The following is a 20070-nucleotide window of genomic DNA, read 5'->3' as shown; positions in this document are numbered from 1 at the left end:
TAAGCATTTGGTTTATTTAATAAAAGAGACATGTTCAATGTGAAAAGTGAGTTGTGATTTGGCACAATATATTTATATAAAATAAAACACGGGGTTCTGTTGGGGGGGGGGGGGGGGGGTGGCAACGCCTCAGATTTGTTCCTCTGTGCTCGTTTATTGTTGGATCACTTAAGAGTGCAAATTGTTTCACATTTCTGAGGCTACTGTGTTTATTACAGTTTGAATGTCTGACCCGTCTCTGATTGGCTGCAGTCTATGACACCAAATCTCAAACTTCTTACCGTTGCATTTGTTTAACACTCCTGAATAAAATGTCTTTGTTTGCAATTGAAGGTAAAAACAACAACAAATATAAATATAATAATTATAATATTTATTATTACTTAGACATTTTATTATGTAAAATCAATCTCAGAGAATTTGAGTTTTTATAATAACATAATATAGCAGCCTAATGATGAGAAAAATATAAGAATTGAAATATTAAATTAATATAATCAATATGTAATATAAATAATAAATACTAAGAAGAAGAATCATAATAATACAAACAGAATAATAATCAACATTAGAATTCAGGGGAGACAATTAGCCTACATTTTATTTGATGGGGGGTGAGGGACCTGGATAATGTATGGGGGGCGCTGGCCCCTCAAAGGTTGAGAACCCCTGGACTAGATGATAACCTGCTGAGTGTCTCTGCTGCTGAGGACAACTGATGATGGTTTCCTCAGAACATTGGAAGCAGGCGGACAGACGGACTTTATTTACGTGCAACATGAAGTGTGAGCGTGGTGTTAAAAATGAACAAGTGATCGTGTTTATTTGAATAGGTTTAAAACCAAGTTACAAAGTGCTGTTGAAGAGGAAAAGAAACACCGTTCTTTACTTCCACTGGACTGTCTGAGCTGCCTGCTCTTTCATTGCTCTGCAGGATCAAGCTCCTCCAGCACCAGCCGGTGCTGCACGATGTCTTCGAACTGGGTCAACAGTTCTCTCTGGACCGTCGGGATGGTCTTGTACTCTGCGGGCGGCGCTGGGCCAACGCTTATAGGCTGCAGCTTCACATGTGGGACGTGTTCAGGAGGCGAAGCCGCCTTCTGTCTCTGCTCGAGAGTCTTTTGCATGTGATCCATGTCTGCTTGAAGTGCTTGATATCCAGGATGATCTGCGCTGAACGGTAACGCCAACCTACAGGACCCGCGGCAGGCTCGCAGCTGCATGTCAACGTCCACCTGGTGACACGACACACGTTATTCCTCCACAACGTTAACGTACTGTTATAACAAAGGATATACATCAGATGATCATTCTCAGAGGGTGTCACTGCAAACGTGATCTTTCACAAAGTTGATATGAAACGATGGGTTTGTGCAGCTTTAAGGATTTAAAAGCTTCGACATCCTGCAGATTCTGGAAGAAGGACACAGGTCTCACCTGCAGGAGGACACAGGTCTCACCTGCAGGAGGACACAGGTCTCACCTGCAGGACGCAGGTCTCACCTCTGTTCGATACAAGTCCTGCATTTGTTTCTGGACGTTGCTGTGCAGCTCCTTGAGTTGCAGCGACAGCCGGGTCGACCGTGCTCGGAGCGAGGTGAGGTTCCTGGCCAATCCTTCGCCGTGTTCCACGAACTTCAGCTCTGACACTGAAGAAGAACGTTAATCAGCCGGCATCAACGTGATCATCGTCTTTACTGAGAACACAATGTGTCGTACTGTGTCTGCTGACAAGGACTCTCCGGTTGTAGCTGTAGATGCGTGTCATCGCCGTCATGGACTTCTCGGCCGCGTCTTCGTACATCTTTGCCGTCTTACACACCTTCCTGAGTTTCCTCTCCACCTTGCTCTCCGTCTGCGAGATCAAGCCTTGGAGCCTGCAGCCGGAGGGGCATTTAGAAACCTTTGAGAGGAACACGAGGAGTTAATGTGGATCTGAGTTCCATGTTTGTGTATTGATGTTAAATGATGTTGAGATGTATTTCAGATGTATGAGGAGGCTGAGAACCTCCTCGCGCAGCTGTTTCTCACCCAGTCATCGTCTGAACACAGAACGATGTGCGACGCCGCTCGGCACCGCTGCTTCCCGCGCGTGTGACTGGAGGGCTGTCGGCCATCTTGATTGTGAAGCTTCAGCCTCGAACAAACTGCAGACAAACAAACAACAAAGTGCTCAGTGCCAAATCAAACACGACTCTCAGAGATCAAATGTCACGAGTCGTGTCGAGAGAGGACGAAGATCTCAAGTAGGTTTAAACTTTGAGATTAGATTTAACAAGAAATACTTTGAATTTCAAACTGAATCCAACTGAATGCAGATTCTTTGTCCGACTGCTTATCAGGATTTAATCATCAAAATGTGATCAATCTTTAACTTTCTTTATATTTCAGGGTTATGTAGTTTGTTTGTTAAACAGGATATATACATAGGACGGAAAATACATAATAATAATAATAATAATAAAAAATTGTATTTATAAAGTGCCTTTCAAAGCTAAAAGCAATCTCAAGGTGCTATTTTAGGTAATAATTTGTTAGTTTGTGTGAGAATGAGACAAATATTTGGCACATTAGAAATGTTTTAATGTCCTAAAACAATCAAATCTCCATATAAATGTGATAAATGTGACATTTACTGGCGACAGAATGTAAAATGTTTACAGTATCTATAAATGTTTTTAAATGTAAAGTTGTGTTTTGTTAAATATGAGACATGAAAAACTATTTAAAACTCATTTGTTTATTTTAATGCTTTTATTTTTATATTTATATTAAAAGGAAGATTTCACTTTATTAAATTGCCTGAAATAAATATAAATTCCCTCCTAATAATTACATTTATTAGGATTATAATTCGAATTTCCATATAAATGACAGAATAAGTCAAATATATTCAAAAATAAAAGCTAAATGTCAAATTTAAAGTATTTATGACTTCATATTTCACAAAAAAAAAAAAAAGGTTTCTAATAGATACAGGTACATTTATATTATTTATTTATAAAGACACATCCTTAGTATTAAAGTATCTTTAAAAAATAAAGCCCATTATTATGTTTTTCAATGTTTTCATTTGTATTTTAATGTCTCACTTTTAAATTATATTAATTTCATTTGAATGTTGTATTTCTGTTGAAATGTTCTACTTGGTGTTTGTGAATAACTGCACACAGCACAGCAGCTGAAGTGAACATTGAATCTTTATTGATGGAACAGAGTTCAGTTGTTGCTCCGCACACAGTTGAGTAACAGGAAGAACATTAGGAACATCGTGTTCCACGAGAAGCTGTGAGATAAACAGGTCAACGACATTTACACAAAGTGCTGACTCCACTAAAACACACCGACGCTGTTGACATGATGCAGAAACCTCACAATGATTAACGGACAGATCAACAAACTGAAGGTCTCAAAGCAACTTTCAGCTTTGCCTCAAATATTTACTGGGACGTCTGGTTAGAAAACATCAAAGTTGATATGTTAGAAAGCAGCCGATCGGACGAACATGCGAACGGTTCTCAGGCTGTAATTGGCCGGTTTGAACGTCGGCCACACGACTCCGTTTTCTATCTGGTACGGCGCGTTGTTCTCCGGGTCGTACGTGCCTTTGTAATAAATCCCGTTCAAGTTGGCCGACTGACAGCTGTTGTACCACCACCCGCCCCCGCACGTCTCCGCGCAACTCCCCTCCCGCCGGTCGTTGTCTCTGTCGAAGGTGCTGAACTTCATCCCGTTGTGGGACACGAGCAGAGCGTCCCCGGCCTCCCCGATGTACCCGGACACGTGCAGCGGGTACCCCTCCTCCTCCGTGCCGACCCTGACCGTGTACTCCGCACTGGCTACGCCCCCTTCCCAATCCTCCAGCTCCACCTTCAGCATGCTCTCCCCCTGGTTAGTCAACAGGTGGAGGTTCTGGTTGCCGAGCCAGATCTCCCCTCTGCCCCTCACGTCCACCGAGCCAAACCCGCTGCGGTATTCGGCCCAGGTGCGGTTGAAACTGAGTGCGCCACTCTCTCTTTGCTGGACTAACAACCACCCGCCCATCAGCCCCTCCTGCCGGCAGTAAACCTCAACTACCTGTGTGGAGTCGGCACCGCCGGGTTTGATCTGAAACAGGCCGTTCGTTTCCCCTTTGAGGTGCTTCCGGTAGGCTTCGACACAATCTGCAAACAGAGAGGGGCACAGCGCAGACCGCCAGTTAGCGTGGACCGGCTCTGGCTCGGCGAGCTGAAATGTACTACGGTGATAAAAGCGCTGACGGTTGTTGACAATACATTGTTGTCAGTCTGCAGTCGGAGCGTCAGCAGGATTCTCCAAATGCAGACTGACAACAAGGATCTTATGATTCCAAAGTGTAGGCGAGGAGTTCTGTGGGGAGATTTTAAACTTTATCTTAAAGAAGAACCTTCAGGACTAAGAATCCTGTCCAGCCCTGAAGGTTCTTCTTCTTCCTGGATGACACAATGACCCAAAATACCTAAACAACAATTAAATACATCAAAACTGCACATTAGAAATCTTTAAGCTCCATAAACAATAACAATTACTGTCCACTTCATGTTTTTGGTACATTCGGCTAGCTGATGCTAACGCATGCTAGCTGAATGTGGCGTTCTGGCAGATTTTACTCCAGGTCGGATGTTTTGGTACCTTTTCCTATATAATCTGCTTCCCGCTCGGTACGCCCGCTCTTCACACTCCGGGCGTGGAAATCAGGAAGGTCGTCATCTCCGTGGTCCGTCTTGAACAAGCCGAGGTCAGTACCGAATGGATCCATGAACGCACCTTTGGTATCTAAGAGGCTTCCCTTAGCGCCGCCGGTGTGGACGTTCCTGGTCGTAGAAGAAGAGGAGGAGGAAGAGGAGGAGGATGTGTGGACGAGGCCGGGGAAGAGGGAGCTCGCTCCTCCATTAGTGAGGTCCGTCAGCGCCTGGCACTCGGGGCCTCCCTCCATCACCTCCTCCACCTTCTCCACCGGCCCGTCCTTGGTTTGGACGACGGTCCTCCGGATGGTCTTGGTGCACGTGACGCTTACGTGGCTTGTACTGGAATGGCCGAATCCCCCACCGCCCGTACTGAGGAAATCGCCGTTGCCTCCGAGCTCAGTGATGGATTTAGACGGCATGGGGGACGAGGACGACGTAGATGACGTAGACTGAGAGTAGGAAGTACCTGGGTCCTTGGAGACGGTTGCTGGGGACGAGCTGGAGCCTTCCGACTCCAGGATCAGATTCACCGTCTTCACCTGACGAAGAGGAACAAAGAGCTTAAGCATCGCTGAAAGAAGTGACATCATGTATAGGTTATTAAAGGTCGTGCTTATGATGCGATGATGAAAGAGCTCCTCACATCCGGGAACATGTCGACTCTCTGCTGCCCTGCCGCGCCGCTCTGGCCGCTCTGGCCGCTCTTGTAGATGCTCTCCATGATGACGCCCTGCGGCTGCTGGCTCTTCATCACGTACATCGTCCCCACAGACTCGATGTTCTTTCCTGCCCTGGAGTCCAGTTGGTCCACCTGGGGGGCACAAAGAGGCTTTTATACAAAACCTCACTTTTGACCACAACAAGTGAAGATAAGCGGACGAAACACGGAAATATTCTGACCTTTTAAAGGTTTATGCATTAAAGTTCTGTCACCCAATGAAAACCTTATGATTATAAAAACATTTCTAATTAAAGAAAATGTGTTGCAGGTCTCAGATTAAGACTTTTGTCCTCACCTGTTTCTGCAGGCCCACGTAGCTCTCCTGGTCCACCTCGTATTTCGAATAGCTTTCACACGATCCTTTGCAGGAGCGAAGCTTAATATCGATATCCACCTGACGGAGGAGACGCAGAGTTCAAAACACGCTTCCTGTTTGGTGAAGGAGTGTTTCTACCTGCTCCAACTCTGCACACACGCTGCCATTAAGTAAGCAATAAAGAACACGTTTTCTTCAGAGAGCATCTTCAGGTAACATAGAGGACATTAAAGTTATTACATCTGTAACTGTTTGCCAGCCGGCCTCGTAAATCCTTTAAATGCATTTTATCCCTGCTGGGCCTCCGTACCTCCAGCCTCTGCATCTCCACCACCTGGTCTCCGACTCGATCCTTCAGCGCCGCCATGACCCTCAGCTGCCGGTCGATCCTGATCTTCATGTCTGTGATTCTCTGACGCAGATTCTGGGCCAGGTCGTAGTAGCGGCTATCATGACCTGGAGGAGGACGCAGACAGTGGAGGAGGACGCAGACATTAGAGGACAGTAGAAGAGGACGCAGACATTAGAGGAGGACGCAGACATTAGAGGAGGACGCAGACATTAGAGGACGCAGACATTAGAGGATGCAGACATTAGAGGAGGACACAGACATTAGAGGACGCAGCCATTAGAGGAGGACGCAGACAATAGAGGAGGACGCAGACAGTAGAGGAGGACGCAGACATTAGAGGAGGACGCAGACAGTAGAGGAGGACGCAGACATTAGAGGAGGACGCAGACATTAGAGGACGCAGACAGTAGAGGAGGACGCAGACATTAGAGGAGGACGCAGACAGTAGAGGAAGACGCAGACATTAGAGGAGGACGCAGACATTAGAGGACGCAGACATTAGAGGAGGACGCAGACAGTAGAGGAGGACGCAGAGTATAGAGGAGGACGCAGACATTAGAGGACGCAGACAATAGAGGAGGACGCAGACAGTAGAGGACGCAGACAATAGAGGAGGACGCAGACATTAGAGGAGGACGCAGACATTAGAGGAGGACGCAGACATTAGAGGAGGACGCAGACATTAGAGGAGGACGCAGACATTAGAGGACAGTAGAAGAGGACGCAGACATTAGAGGAGGACGCAGACATTAGAGGACGCAGACATTAGAGGAGGACACAGACATTAGAGGACGCAGACAATAGAGGAGGACGCAGACAGTAGAGGAGGACGCAGACATTAGAGGAGGACGCAGACAGTAGAGGAGGACGCAGACATTAGAGGAGGACGCAGACATTAGAGGACGCAGACAGTAGAGGAGGACGCAGACATTAGAGGAGGACGCAGACATTAGAGGAGGACGCAGACATTAGAGGAGGACGCAGACATTAGAGGACGCAGACATTAGAGGAGGACACAGACATTAGAGGACGCAGACATTAGAGGAGGACGCAGACAATAGAGGAGGACGCAGACAGTAGAGGAGGACGCAGACAATAGAGGAGGACGCAGACAGTAGAGGAGGACGCAGACATTAGAGGAGGACGCAGACAGTAGAGGAGGACGCAGACATTAGAGGAGGACGCAGACAGTAGAGGAAGACGCAGACATTAGAGGAGGACGCAGACATTAGAGGAGGACGCAGACAGTAGAGGAGGACGCAGACATTAGAGGAGGACGCAGACATTAGAGGACGCAGACAATAGAGGAGGACGCAGACAGTAGAGGACGCAGACAATAGAGGAGGACGCAGACATTAGAGGACGCAGACATTAGAGGAGGACGCAGACATTAGAGGAGGACGCAGACATTAGAGGAGGACGCAGACATTAGAGGACAGTAGAAGAGGACGCAGACATTAGAGGAGGACGCAGACATTAGAGGAGGACGCAGACATTAGAGGAGGACGCAGACATTAGAGGAGGACGCAGACATTAGAGGACAGTAGAAGAGGACGCAGACATTAGAGGAGGACGCAGACATTAGAGGAGGACGCAGACATTAGAGGACGCAGACATTAGAGGACGCAGACATTAGAGGAGGACACAGACATTAGAGGACGCAGACATTAGAGGAGGACGCAGACAATAGAGGAGGACGCAGACAGTAGAGGAGGACGCAGACATTAGAGGAGGACGCAGACAGTAGAGGAGGACGCAGACATTAGAGGAGGACGCAGACAGTAGAGGAAGACGCAGACATTAGAGGAGGACGCAGACATTAGAGGAGGACGCAGACAGTAGAGGAGGACGCAGACATTAGAGGAGGACGCAGACATTAGAGGACGCAGACAATAGAGGAGGACGCAGACAGTAGAGGACGCAGACAATAGAGGAGGACGCAGACATTAGAGGAGGACGCAGACATTAGAGGAGGACGCAGACATTAGAGGACAGTAGAAGAGGACGCAGACATTAGAGGAGGACGCAGACATTAGAGGAGGACGCAGACATTAGAGGACGCAGACATTAGAGGACGCAGACATTAGAGGAGGACACAGACATTAGAGGACGCAGACAGTAGAGGAGGACGCAGACAGTAGAGGAGGACGCAGACATTAGAGGAGGACGCAGACAGTAGAGGAGGACGCAGACATTAGAGGAGGACGCAGACATTAGAGGACGCAGACAGTAGAGGAGGACGCAGACATTAGAGGAGGACGCAGACAGTAGAGGAAGACGCAGACATTAGAGGAGGATGCAGACATTAGAGGAGGACGCAGACAGTAGAGGAGGACGCAGACATTAGAGGAGGACGCAGACATTAGAGGACGCAGACAATAGAGGAGGACGCAGACAGTAGAGGACGCAGACAATAGAGGAGGACGCAGACATTAGAGGAGGACGCAGACATTAGAGGACAGTAGAAGAGGACGCAGACATTAGAGGAGGACGCAGACATTAGAGGACGCAGACATTAGAGGAGGACACAGACATTAGAGGACGCAGACATTAGAGGAGGACGCAGACAATAGAGGAGGACGCAGACAGTAGAGGAGGACGCAGACAATAGAGGAGGACGCAGACAGTAGAGGAGGACGCAGACATTAGAGGAGGACGCAGACAGTAGAGGAGGACGCAGACATTAGAGGAGGACGCAGACAGTAGAGGAAGACGCAGACATTAGAGGAGGACGCAGACATTAGAGGAGGACGCAGACAGTAGAGGAGGACGCAGACATTAGAGGAGGACGCAGACATTAGAGGACGCAGACAATAGAGGAGGACGCAGACAGTAGAGGACGCAGACAATAGAGGAGGACGCAGACATTAGAGGACGCAGACATTAGAGGAGGACGCAGACATTAGAGGAGGACGCAGACATTAGAGGAGGACGCAGACATTAGAGGACAGTAGAAGAGGACGCAGACATTAGAGGAGGACGCAGACATTAGAGGAGGACGCAGACATTAGAGGAGGACGCAGACATTAGAGGAGGACGCAGACATTAGAGGACAGTAGAAGAGGACGCAGACATTAGAGGAGGACGCAGACATTAGAGGAGGACGCAGACATTAGAGGACGCAGACATTAGAGGACGCAGACATTAGAGGAGGACACAGACATTAGAGGACGCAGACATTAGAGGAGGACGCAGACAATAGAGGAGGACGCAGACAGTAGAGGAGGACGCAGACATTAGAGGAGGACGCAGACAGTAGAGGAGGACGCAGACATTAGAGGAGGACGCAGACAGTAGAGGAAGACGCAGACATTAGAGGAGGACGCAGACATTAGAGGAGGACGCAGACAGTAGAGGAGGACGCAGACATTAGAGGAGGACGCAGACATTAGAGGACGCAGACAATAGAGGAGGACGCAGACAGTAGAGGACGCAGACAATAGAGGAGGACGCAGACATTAGAGGAGGACGCAGACATTAGAGGAGGACGCAGACATTAGAGGACAGTAGAAGAGGACGCAGACATTAGAGGAGGACGCAGACATTAGAGGAGGACGCAGACATTAGAGGACGCAGACATTAGAGGACGCAGACATTAGAGGAGGACACAGACATTAGAGGACGCAGACAGTAGAGGAGGACGCAGACAGTAGAGGAGGACGCAGACATTAGAGGAGGACGCAGACAGTAGAGGAGGACGCAGACATTAGAGGAGGACGCAGACATTAGAGGACGCAGACAGTAGAGGAGGACGCAGACATTAGAGGAGGACGCAGACAGTAGAGGAAGACGCAGACATTAGAGGAGGATGCAGACATTAGAGGAGGACGCAGACAGTAGAGGAGGACGCAGACATTAGAGGAGGACGCAGACATTAGAGGACGCAGACAATAGAGGAGGACGCAGACAGTAGAGGACGCAGACAATAGAGGAGGACGCAGACATTAGAGGAGGACGCAGACATTAGAGGACAGTAGAAGAGGACGCAGACATTAGAGGAGGACGCAGACATTAGAGGACGCAGACATTAGAGGAGGACACAGACATTAGAGGACGCAGACATTAGAGGAGGACGCAGACAATAGAGGAGGACGCAGACAGTAGAGGAGGACGCAGACAGTAGAGGAGGACGCAGACATTAGAGGAGGACGCAGACATTAGAGGACGCAGACAGTAGAGGAGGACGCAGACATTAGAGGAGGACGCAGACAGTAGAGGAAGACGCAGACATTAGAGGAGGACGCAGACATTAGAGGACGCAGACATTAGAGGAGGACGCAAACAGTAGAGGAGGACGCAGACATTAGAGGAGGACGCAGACATTAGAGGACGCAGACAATAGAGGAGGACGCAGACAGTAGAGGACGCAGACAATAGAGGAGGACGCAGACATTAGAGGACGCAGACATTAGAGGAGGACGCAGACATTAGAGGAGGACGCAGACAGTAGAGGAGGACGCAGACATTAGAGGAGGACGCAGACATTAGAGGACGCAGACATTAGAGGAGGATGCAGACATTAGAGGAGGACGCAGACAGTAGAAAAGGACGCAGACATTAGAGGAGGATGCAGACATTAGAGGACGCAAACATTAGAGGAGGACGCAGACAATAGAGGACATTAGAGGAGGATGCAGACAATAGAGGACATTAGAGGAGGACGCAGACAATAGAGGACAGTAGAAGAGGGCGCAGACAATAGAGGAAGATGCAGACAATAGAGGACATTAGAGGAGGACGCAGACAGTAGAGGAGGATGCAGACAATAAAGGACATTAGAGGAGGACGCACACAGTAGAGGAGGACGCAGACAGTAGAGGAGGACACAGACAGTAGAGGACAGTAGAGGAGGATGCAGACAGTAGAGGACAGTAGAGGAGGACGCAGACAGTTGAGGAGGATGCAGACAGTAGAGGACAGTAGAGGAGGACGCAGACAGTAGAGGACAGTAGAGGAGGACGCAGACAGTAGAGGACAGTAGAAGAGGACGCAGACAGTAGAGGATATTAGAGGAGGACACAGACAGTAGAGGACAGTAGAAGAGGACGCAGATAGAGGACATTAGAGGAGGATGCAGACAGTAGAGGACAGTAGAAGAGGACGCAGACAATAGAGGACATTAGAGGAGGACGCAGACAATAGAGGACAGTAGAAAAGGACGCAGACAATAGAGGACAGTAGAGGAGGACGCAGACAATAGAGGACAGTAGAAAAGGACGCAGACAATAGAGGACAGTAGAGGAGGATGCAGACAATAGAGGACAGTAGAAAAGGACGCAGACAATAGAGGACATTAGAGGAGGATGCAGACAGTAGAGGACATTAGAAGAGGACGCAGACAATAGAGGACATTAGAGGAGGACGCAGACATTAGAGGAGGACGCAGACATTAGAGGAGGACGCAGACATTAGAGGAGGACGCAGACAATAGAGGACATTAGAGGACATTAGAGGAGGACGCAGACAATAGAGGACATTAGAGGAGGATGCAGACAGTAGAGGAGGACGCAGACAATAGAGGACATTAGAGGAGGACACAGACAGTAGAGGACATTAGAGGAGGACGCAGACATTAGAGGACAGTAGAGGAGGACGCAGACAGTAGAGGAGGACAAAGACAGTAGAGGAGGACGCAGACATTAGAGGACATTAGAGGAGGATGCAGACAGTAGAGGAGGATGCAGACAGTAGAGGAGGATGCAGACATTAGAGGACATTAGAGGAGGATGCAGACATTAGAGGAGGACGCAGACATTAGAGGACATTAGAGGAGGATGCAGACATTAGAGGAGGATGCAGACAGTAGAGGACAAAGACAGTAGAGGAGGATGTGGACAGTAGAGGAGGATGCAGACAGTAGAGGAGGACGCAGACAGTAGAGGACATTAGAGGAGGATGCAGACAGTAGAGGACAGTAGAGGAGGACAAAGACAGTAGAGGAGGATGCAGACAGTAGAGGAGGATGCAAACATTAGAGGAGGATGCAGACAGTAGAGGTGGACACAGACAGTAGAGGACAGTAGAGGAGGACAAAGACAGTAGAGGAGGATGCAGACAGTAGAGGACAGTAGAGGAGGACAAAGACAGTAGAGGAGGATGCAGACAGTAGAGGTGGACGCAGACAGTAGAGGAGGATGCAGACAGTAGAGGACAGTAGAGGAGGATGCAGACAGTAGAGGAGGATGCAGACAGTAGAGGTGGACACAGACAGTAGAGGTGGACACAGACAGTAGAGGAGGATGGGATGCAGACAGTAGAGGACAGTAGAGGAGGATGCAGACAGTAGAGGTGGACGCAGACAGTAGAGGAGGATGCAGACAGTAGAGGAGGATGGGATGCAGACAGTAGAGGAGGACATAGACAGTAGCGGAGGATGCAGACAGTAGAGGACAATAGAGGAGGATGCAGACAGTAGAGGAGGATGCAGACAGTAGAGGTGGACGCAGACAGTAGAGGAGGATGCAGAATGTTTTTCTGTATTCTGTTGCATGACAAGAAACACAAACACACACACACACTAACCAGAGTCGATGGTGAGCTTGTCCTTCACGTATTCGTAGGTCTGTTTGGTGACCTGGTCGGCGGGAGCGGTGTTTTGGTTTTGTACTGATCGAGGAGGCTGCGGATCTTCTCGATCTTCTTCAGCGCGTCGTTGTCGAATTTATCGATCAGACCCTGGATCCTGCAGCCCGATGGGCATTTAGAGCCCTGACGGAGGACGCAGGGGAGGGTGGGAGGAGGAGGAGAAGCGTACTTCCTCACGTGTGGCTAAAATTATCAAAATGTTTAAAATGGCACAAGTCATTACGTGCTTTTTAGTGAAAAAGCTGCAGAAATAAAAGACAAAAACATAAATATATATACATACACATATATATAAATACATACATATAAAAGACAGACATTAGTGGTAGGAAGAAAGACAGACATAGTAGAGATAAAATGACAGACAAGATAGAGAAATACACCAGAGAGAGAAAAAGACAGCAGATAGATATAAAGATAGATAGAGAAGTACAGACATAGATAAAAGACAGACAGATATAGAAAGACAAGAAAGATAAAAGACAACAAGAGAAAGACAGACAAGAATAGAGAAAAAGACAGACAAAGAATATAAAATAGAGAGAGAACGACAGACAGAAAGAAACAGAGAGAGAAAGAAGACAGAGAGAGAGAAAGACAGAAAGAAGAGAGAGAAAGACAGAACAGAGAGAGAGAAAGACAGACAGAGAGAGAGAGAGAAAGACAGAAAGAGAGAGAGAGAAAGAGAGAGAGAAAAGACAGACACAGAGAGAAAGACAGAGAGAGAGAAAGACAGACAGAGAGAGAGAAGACAGACAGAGAGAGAGAGAGAGAGAGAGAGAAAGACAGACAGAGAGAGAGAAAGACAGACAGAGAGAGAGAAAGACAGACAGAGAGAGAGAGAAAGAAAGACAGAGAGAGAGAAAGAAAGAAAGAGAGAAAGACAGACAGAGAAGAGAAAGACAGACAGAGAGAGAAAGAAGAAAGAGGAGAGAAAACAGAAAGAGAGAGAGAAGAAAGACAGAGAGAGAGAGAAAAGACAGACAGAGAGAGAGAAAGAGAGAGAGAGAAAGACAGAAAGAGAGAGAAAGACACAGAGAGAGAAAGACAGACAGAGAGAGAGAAAGAGAGAGAGAGAGAGAGAACGACAGAAGATAGAGGACAGACCAGACAGAGAGAGAGAAAGAGAGGAGAGAGAAAGACAGACACAGATGAGAGAAAGACACAGAGAGAGAAAGACAGACAGAAGAGAGAGAAAGACAGACAGGAGAGAGAGAAAGAGAGAGATGAGAGAGAAAGACAGACAGAGAGAAGAAAGACAGACAAGAGAGAGAAAGACAGACAGAGAGAGAGAGAAAGACAGACAGAGATATATAAATACATACATATATATATAAATACATACACATATATATAAATACACATATATATAAATACATACATATATATATATATATAAAATATATATATATATATATATATAGCAACAATGTGTAAGTGTGTTCTTGCATGATAATTCCTCTACTTTTTAAATCTCTATTTTTATTATTTAGTGTTTTTATCACAATCCAAAAAAACTAAATCTTGAGAAAATAATCATTTTAAAACAAAATTCTACTAATTTGTGTTTTCCAAAGCAGGAAATCACAAAACGTGCGACGATGATATTAAATGAACGAGCTGTACCCATTGGTCGTCTGTGCAGAAAGGCCACTCCTTCTCACTGGCGCACTTCTCCGACCTGGTGCCCTGCTCCACGGGGCGCGCTCCTCGGGGGCTCAACGAGGCCTGGAGACGGAAAGAACAAATAAATACAAACAGTTTGTGAGTTAGTGGGGTTCTCATCCTGCATTTAAATATAGTTACATAAAGCTAGAAAATAAAACATTTAGAATAAAGTCCAATTGGAGACACGGGGCATGAACTATATGTGTTGTCTCTTATTATTTCTTATTTAAAATATATATTTTAATTGGACCAGCCAGTAATTTAATTAATACAATACAAAGTAAAACTTTTAACGTTTGTATATAAATATATGTATATATATATATATATATATATATATATATATACATTTATATATATATATATATATAAATGTATATAAATATATATATATATATAAATGTATATAAATAGCATTTAAACAGCATTATATTTAGTATGTATATAAACAAAGTTCATAGTTAAACCTTCCTAAGTTTGTCAAGAACTTATACAATAATATAATTACAAAATATATAATTATATTATAATTACAATATGACTGCATATTGTAATTATAATATAATTATATATTTTGTAATTATATTATTTGACTGCATGTAAGAAAAAGAAAATTAATTATAAAACTGTTTTAAAACTTTTTTAGACACATTTTACACAAAACGTTTCAGTTACTGCAAGAAGCAGTTTAAACATTATTAAATGTTTTAAAAACAGATTATTTATTTAGACTTTAAACATCAACGTCAGATAAAAACAATAAGATCTTCTTTCACACGCATTTAATACAAATTAAGATTTATTTTTATATTAATTAATTCAATGCTGTTTAAGACACAAAGCAGGTAATACAATTAAATTCATAAAAATAGCTTTAAATAGATTGTAAAAATAAACGTTTGTATTTAAAGCGTTCATCATTTGTAAAATGTGTTAAATGTAATCGTCTCACCAGAGTCGGAGCCACACAGATGAAGCCGAGGCAGACGAGTAAGTTGAGTCTCTCCATCGCTGACTGAAGGTTTCTGAATGCTTCTCCGCCGCCGCCGCCGCCTCATTTCAAGCCTCCTGGTTGGACAGGAAGCGTCCGTCAGGGCAGAGTTCAACTCAGGTCAACGCGGAGGCGTGTTTGTCCTCCTGCGTGTCTCTGCTGTGTACACACACTGAACACACACACACACACTGAACACACACACACACTTCAGGACTGACGGGAAAAGAGTGAGTAATTGTTACTCAAGAGACAAATCAACACAATGTTTTATATACGACTCAACACAACAACACATGTGGTGCTGTTGTGTTGTGTTGTTGTGTTGTTGTGCTGTTATGTTGTGTTGTTGTGTGGTGTTGTGGTGTTGTGTTGTTGTGTTGTTGTGTTGTTGTGTTGTGTTGTGGTGTTGTGTTGTTGTGTTGTGGTGTTGTTGTGTTGTGTCGTGTTGTTGTGTTGTGGTGTTGTTGTGTTGTTGTGTTGTGTTGTGTTGTTGTGTTGTTGTGGTGTTGTGGTGTTGTGTTGTTGTGTTGTTGTGTTGTTGTGTTGTTGGGTTGTGGTGTTGTGTTGTTGTGTTGTTGTGCTGTTATGTTGTGTTGTTGGGTTGTGGTGTTGTGTTGTTGTGTGGTGCTGTTGTGTTGTTGTGTTGTTGTGCTGTTATGTTGTGTTGTGCTGTTGTTGTGTTGTGGTGTTGTTGTTGTGTTGTGGTGTTGTTGTTGTGTTGTGTTGTTGTGTTGTTGTTGTTGTTGTGTGTTGTGTTGTGGTGTTGTTGTTGTGTTGTGTGGTGTGTGTTGTTGTGTTGTTGTGTTGTTGTTGTGTTGTGTTGTGTTGTGGTGTTGTTGTTGTTGTGGTGTTGTGTTGTGTTGTTGTGTGTGTGTTGTTGTGTTGTGTTGTGTTGTTGTGTTGTTGTGTTGTTGTGATACAAGGCGAGTTGTAAACACTCATTATCATAAATCAGGATCTAACCTGTGATTATTTTCTTTGGTCTAAAACATGAAAAATGTCTCGTTTTGTCTGAAACTCAAAGATATTCAGTTTAAAGTCATGAAGGAGAAAGAAACAACAAAGTCACATTTAAGAAGCTAAAATCAGATCATTTTCACTATTTTTTCCGGTTAAAAAACGACGGATTAGCGGATCTATAAATCTAATATCGATGTTTGTGGAGTTTTCTTCTTCCTTTAAATTAATTATATAACAAACGGACACTTTTATTTCCATGTAATAAAGTTCAACGAGTAAATGAATCTAAATAATCTGCAGTGTTGTTGTATTAATGACATTAAATACAAAGTATAATTGTACATTTAGCTTCTTTATTTCATGAGCACAGAAAGAAACAAGAGTTATCAGACACCAGAAATAAGGTCATAATATAATAAACTTACACGCTACAATATGTAAACTCAGGAACTCGTCCATCACACAATGAAGATAATCCTGGAAGCAGCAACAAACTCGGGATTTACTTTAGAAAAAAATCAATTAATGTCCCAAAAGTTCATGTTTTCTAACTTCACCGAGCGTCTAAAACTCTTTCAAATTTGACGTCTGTATAGTTTTGTTTTAACACTAATATGGTTATTAAAGTCGTTTATTGGTTATTTCATTCATCAACATCCCCCGTGTGTTTTGGCAACAGCTTATTTACCGCACTGAGAAGAATTAAAGGTTCAGTTCAAAGCTACATTCAGGTTTATTAATCATTTACAGAATTATTCTCTCTCTCTCACTCACACACACTCACACACACTCACACTCACACACACACACACACACACACACACACACAGCGAGCTCAGCCTTCTGTGGGTGCAAAAGTCAACCTTGTTTTTTTAAAGATAAATGTAATCATTTCTAAAATATTCTGCTTCAATCCATATTTTGTAGTTTAATGTTTTTACCGCGGTCAATAAAATATTTGCTCTCTTCGCACAAAGCCACAACCAAAAAAGGCCCAAACTCTGAAATCCAAAGTCTCTAACGTGTCTTGTCGTGTGTGAATCGGTGGTTTGTGAGGTGCTGCAGGAGCCGGAAGCTTCTCTTGCAGAGTTCACAGTTGAAAGGCTTCTCTCCTGTGTGAATGCGAACGTGTTTGGCGAGGTTGCTCTTGTTGTTGAACTGCTTCCCGCAGTCTTTACAGTCGTGGGGTTTTTCCCCGGAGTGGATCGTCCGGTGTTTCTTCAGGCTCACAGCCTGGGAGAAGCACTTGCCGCACTGGGAGCAGCGATGCGGTTTCTCTGCCGTCTCACTGCATACACTCACTGTGCAGCTGCGTGAGGTCATCGAAGTTCTGGCCACACAGGGAGCAGCATTGTGGTTTCTCCTCGTGACTGGAGTGGTGCGTTTTCAGAGCCGACTGATGGGTGTAACTTTTCCAGCACTTGTCGCACTTATATGGTTTCTCGCCAGTGTGGCCGCGCTCATGGATGATCAGGTGCTGCAGGTGTCTGCAGCCTTTACTGCAGTGTGAGCAGCGATATGGTTTCTCCCCGGTGTGTATCATCTGGTGCTTCTTCAAATTGCTCCTGATGCTGAAGGCCTTGGGGCACAGGGTGCACTTGAAGAGTTTCTCTCCTGAGTGGGTGTACTGGTGTGCCGCCAGCGAGTCCTGGATCCTAAACCGCTTTAGACACAACTTGCACTGGTACGGTTTCTCATCCGTGTGAACCCGCTCGTGCTGCTTCAGTTTAGCTGCTTGAAGCTTTTCAAACAGCGGCTACAGCTGTACGGTCTCTCCTCAGAGTGACTGAGCATGTGTATTTTGAGGTCTCCCCGCCTGGCTGCAGGTCTTGCCACATTGCTCGCATTCAAACGCTTTCTCCCCCGTGTGGGTCAGCTGGTGCTCCTTCAGAGTGCCCTCCCTCCCAAACTGCTTCCCGCACACCTCGCAGCTGAAACATTTCTCCCCCGTGTGGGTGAGGAGGTGCTGCCGGAGGGTGTGCAACAAATAGAAGCCCTTATTGCATTGCTGGCAGGCGTGACATGATTTTCACTGTCCTCTCTGTGAACATGCAGCCTAAAGCGGCGTTTAGTCCGGAAAGTCAGGCTGCATTTGTTGCATGAATACATCTCCTGCTGCCTCGATGTACTTCTTGTCGTGCTGCAGTTGTGCTGCTGATGTCTGGTGACGTTGCTCCTCCTTGCGAAGGATTTCCCACAATGCTCACAGTGGTGATGTCGGGGTTCGGACGCACCTTCCTGCTGGTTCTTCTCAGCTTTGTTTTAATTTGGCGAGTCAAGAGAGAAAACGGGAGAAATACAGTTAGAATTCAGTTTCTGTCCAAGATCATGAACTGGGATGTGTTTGTGTTTTGACGTCCGGACAAGAGTAAACTAAAAACTAAAACTAGCATAAACGTTCTACGTTATAGAAACACTTACCTCCACCTGCCGGCTCGGAGGCTTTTATATCTTCAGCTTCACGTTGCTCCGGTGTGGCGACGTTGTCCTCTGACTCACCGCCTGCATCAGCGGCCGTGGCTGTGACCTCCTGAGGCACCAACAGTGTCCCATCAGCCTGTCTGACTTTAGGCTACTAATACCTCACTGTGAAAATACTCCACTACAAGCAAAAGCATTCAAAACCTTACGGACATAGAAGAATAAGTGTAAGTGTACTTAAAGTAAAAGTAGTGATTGTGCAGTAACTGTTTTATATTATATGTGATGTTTCCCCTCCTTCACATCCTGTTGGTGCTTTAATGTACACAATGCATCAGATTCTATAAGCTCATCATGTTTGTATCTTTGTCTTCTAGCTGATCCAAGAGGCGTTTTAAAGACTGTATTTAGAAGGTTCATCACAAACACATCTGGAGATACCTGATTTCAGACTAATGTAGTGGAGTCATTCCCCCACTAGCTAGGACTATGAGGCTAACTTTAGCTTAGCTCGAGTGTGTGCCTCTCACGTATTAGGGCTAACGTTTGAGCTAAACGGATGCTGTCGACGAATCTCCACTTCCGTATGAACATAAAAAACATGTCCACTCGTGTTTTTACGCTTTTTTGTTGTACAACTAGTTTCCCGCCTTCACCATACGAGTAAACGATTCTGTGAGCGAGTGACGACTGAACAAAACGTCCGAACGAGAAGCCGTTGACACCAAATTGTTTACTTCCGGGTTCAGTTGAATGACGGGTTCGTCAACCAATGGGCTCCGAGAAAAGGAGGAGGAGGCGGGTTGTTTGGCGCCAATCGCTGTGTCGCATATTTACACGGAGACGGCACTTCGTTTAGGACAAAAGTAACGCAATACGCGTTTTGGCCAAATTTATCTAAAGGTTTTATTTTAATGCCTGTAAATCAAATGCCTTTAAAGAAGTACTCAGATATTTGAATTAAGTAAAAATATTAATATCACAGTGTATTTATGTAAATGTTCTTAAAGAAACAAAAGTACTCAGAATAATATATATTATATTATTGTATTATATTATGTGTTCATCACTTTAATGTTGCATCTTGTAAAAGTGGAGCTCATTTTAAATCCTTTATATATACTGCTGGGTATTTTAATCTATAATAGCAAAACATATTTACGAATTGATTATATTTTGTATTAATAATCTGAATCTGTAAAGTATCTAAATCTGTCAGATAAATATAGATAGTGCAGTAGAAGTATAAAGTGCATAAAAAATAAAAATGCAAATATTAAAAAATATATTTTTGAATCCTGTTTCCTCTCAAATCTGGAGATTTGCTGCTTTTCTTTGTTTTTTTAA

The 20070-nt window shown here is 45.1% G+C and overlaps 2 protein-coding genes and 1 long non-coding RNA gene across 3 annotated transcripts; all 3 read right to left on the bottom strand.

Moving 5' to 3' along the window:
- Positions 1-586: 586 nt before the first annotated feature.
- LOC115005449 (fibrinogen alpha chain) lies at positions 587-1812 on the bottom strand. Its single transcript, XM_029427269.1, has 3 exons — positions 1720-1812; positions 1504-1649; positions 587-1235 (listed from the first exon to the last, which is right to left on the bottom strand). Exons 1-3 carry the CDS (start codon positions 1802-1804, stop codon positions 921-923), a joined length of 546 nt encoding a protein of 181 aa, XP_029283129.1. The 5' UTR covers positions 1805-1812; the 3' UTR covers positions 587-920.
- A 1376-nt stretch (positions 1813-3188) lies between these two features.
- On the bottom strand, positions 3189-15414 carry fga (fibrinogen alpha chain). Its single transcript, XM_029427265.1, is given in 9 exon segments — positions 3189-4163; positions 4651-5245; positions 5350-5517; positions 5723-5821; positions 6054-6199; positions 12618-12687; positions 12690-12803; positions 14307-14408; positions 15301-15414. Coding segments are annotated over 9 exon segments (2034 nt in total). The 5' UTR covers positions 15358-15414; the 3' UTR covers positions 3189-3480.
- Positions 15415-16633: 1219 nt separating this feature from the next.
- LOC115005444 (uncharacterized) lies at positions 16634-19477 on the bottom strand. The gene is made up of 2 exons (XR_003831945.1): positions 18724-19477; positions 16634-18557 (listed from the first exon to the last, which is right to left on the bottom strand). It is a non-coding gene; the product is annotated as an uncharacterized LOC115005444 (long non-coding RNA).
- Positions 19478-20070: the final 593 nt, after the last annotated feature.

This window comes from Cottoperca gobio, unplaced genomic scaffold (genome assembly GCF_900634415.1).
Source record: "Cottoperca gobio unplaced genomic scaffold, fCotGob3.1 fCotGob3_305arrow_ctg1, whole genome shotgun sequence".
Classification (NCBI taxonomy): Eukaryota; Metazoa; Chordata; class Actinopteri; order Perciformes; family Bovichtidae; genus Cottoperca; species Cottoperca gobio.
The sequence above is the reverse complement of the archived record's forward strand: the minus strand, read 5'-3'. Positions and strand labels throughout refer to the sequence as shown.

Bases quoted from the DNA above. Each gene is read 5' to 3' on its own strand.
- LOC115005449 (XM_029427269.1), bottom strand. From the start codon at position 1,804: ATGTACGAAGACGCGGCCGAGAAGTCCATGACGGCGATGACACGCATC. The intron at 1,650-1,719 runs GTACGACACATT...GTTCTTCTTCAG, and splicing joins AGTCCTTGTCAGCAGACACA to TGTCAGAGCTGAAGTTCGTG. The intron at 1,236-1,503 runs GTGAGACCTGCG...TCGTGTCACCAG, and splicing joins AGGACTTGTATCGAACAGAG to GTGGACGTTGACATGCAGCT.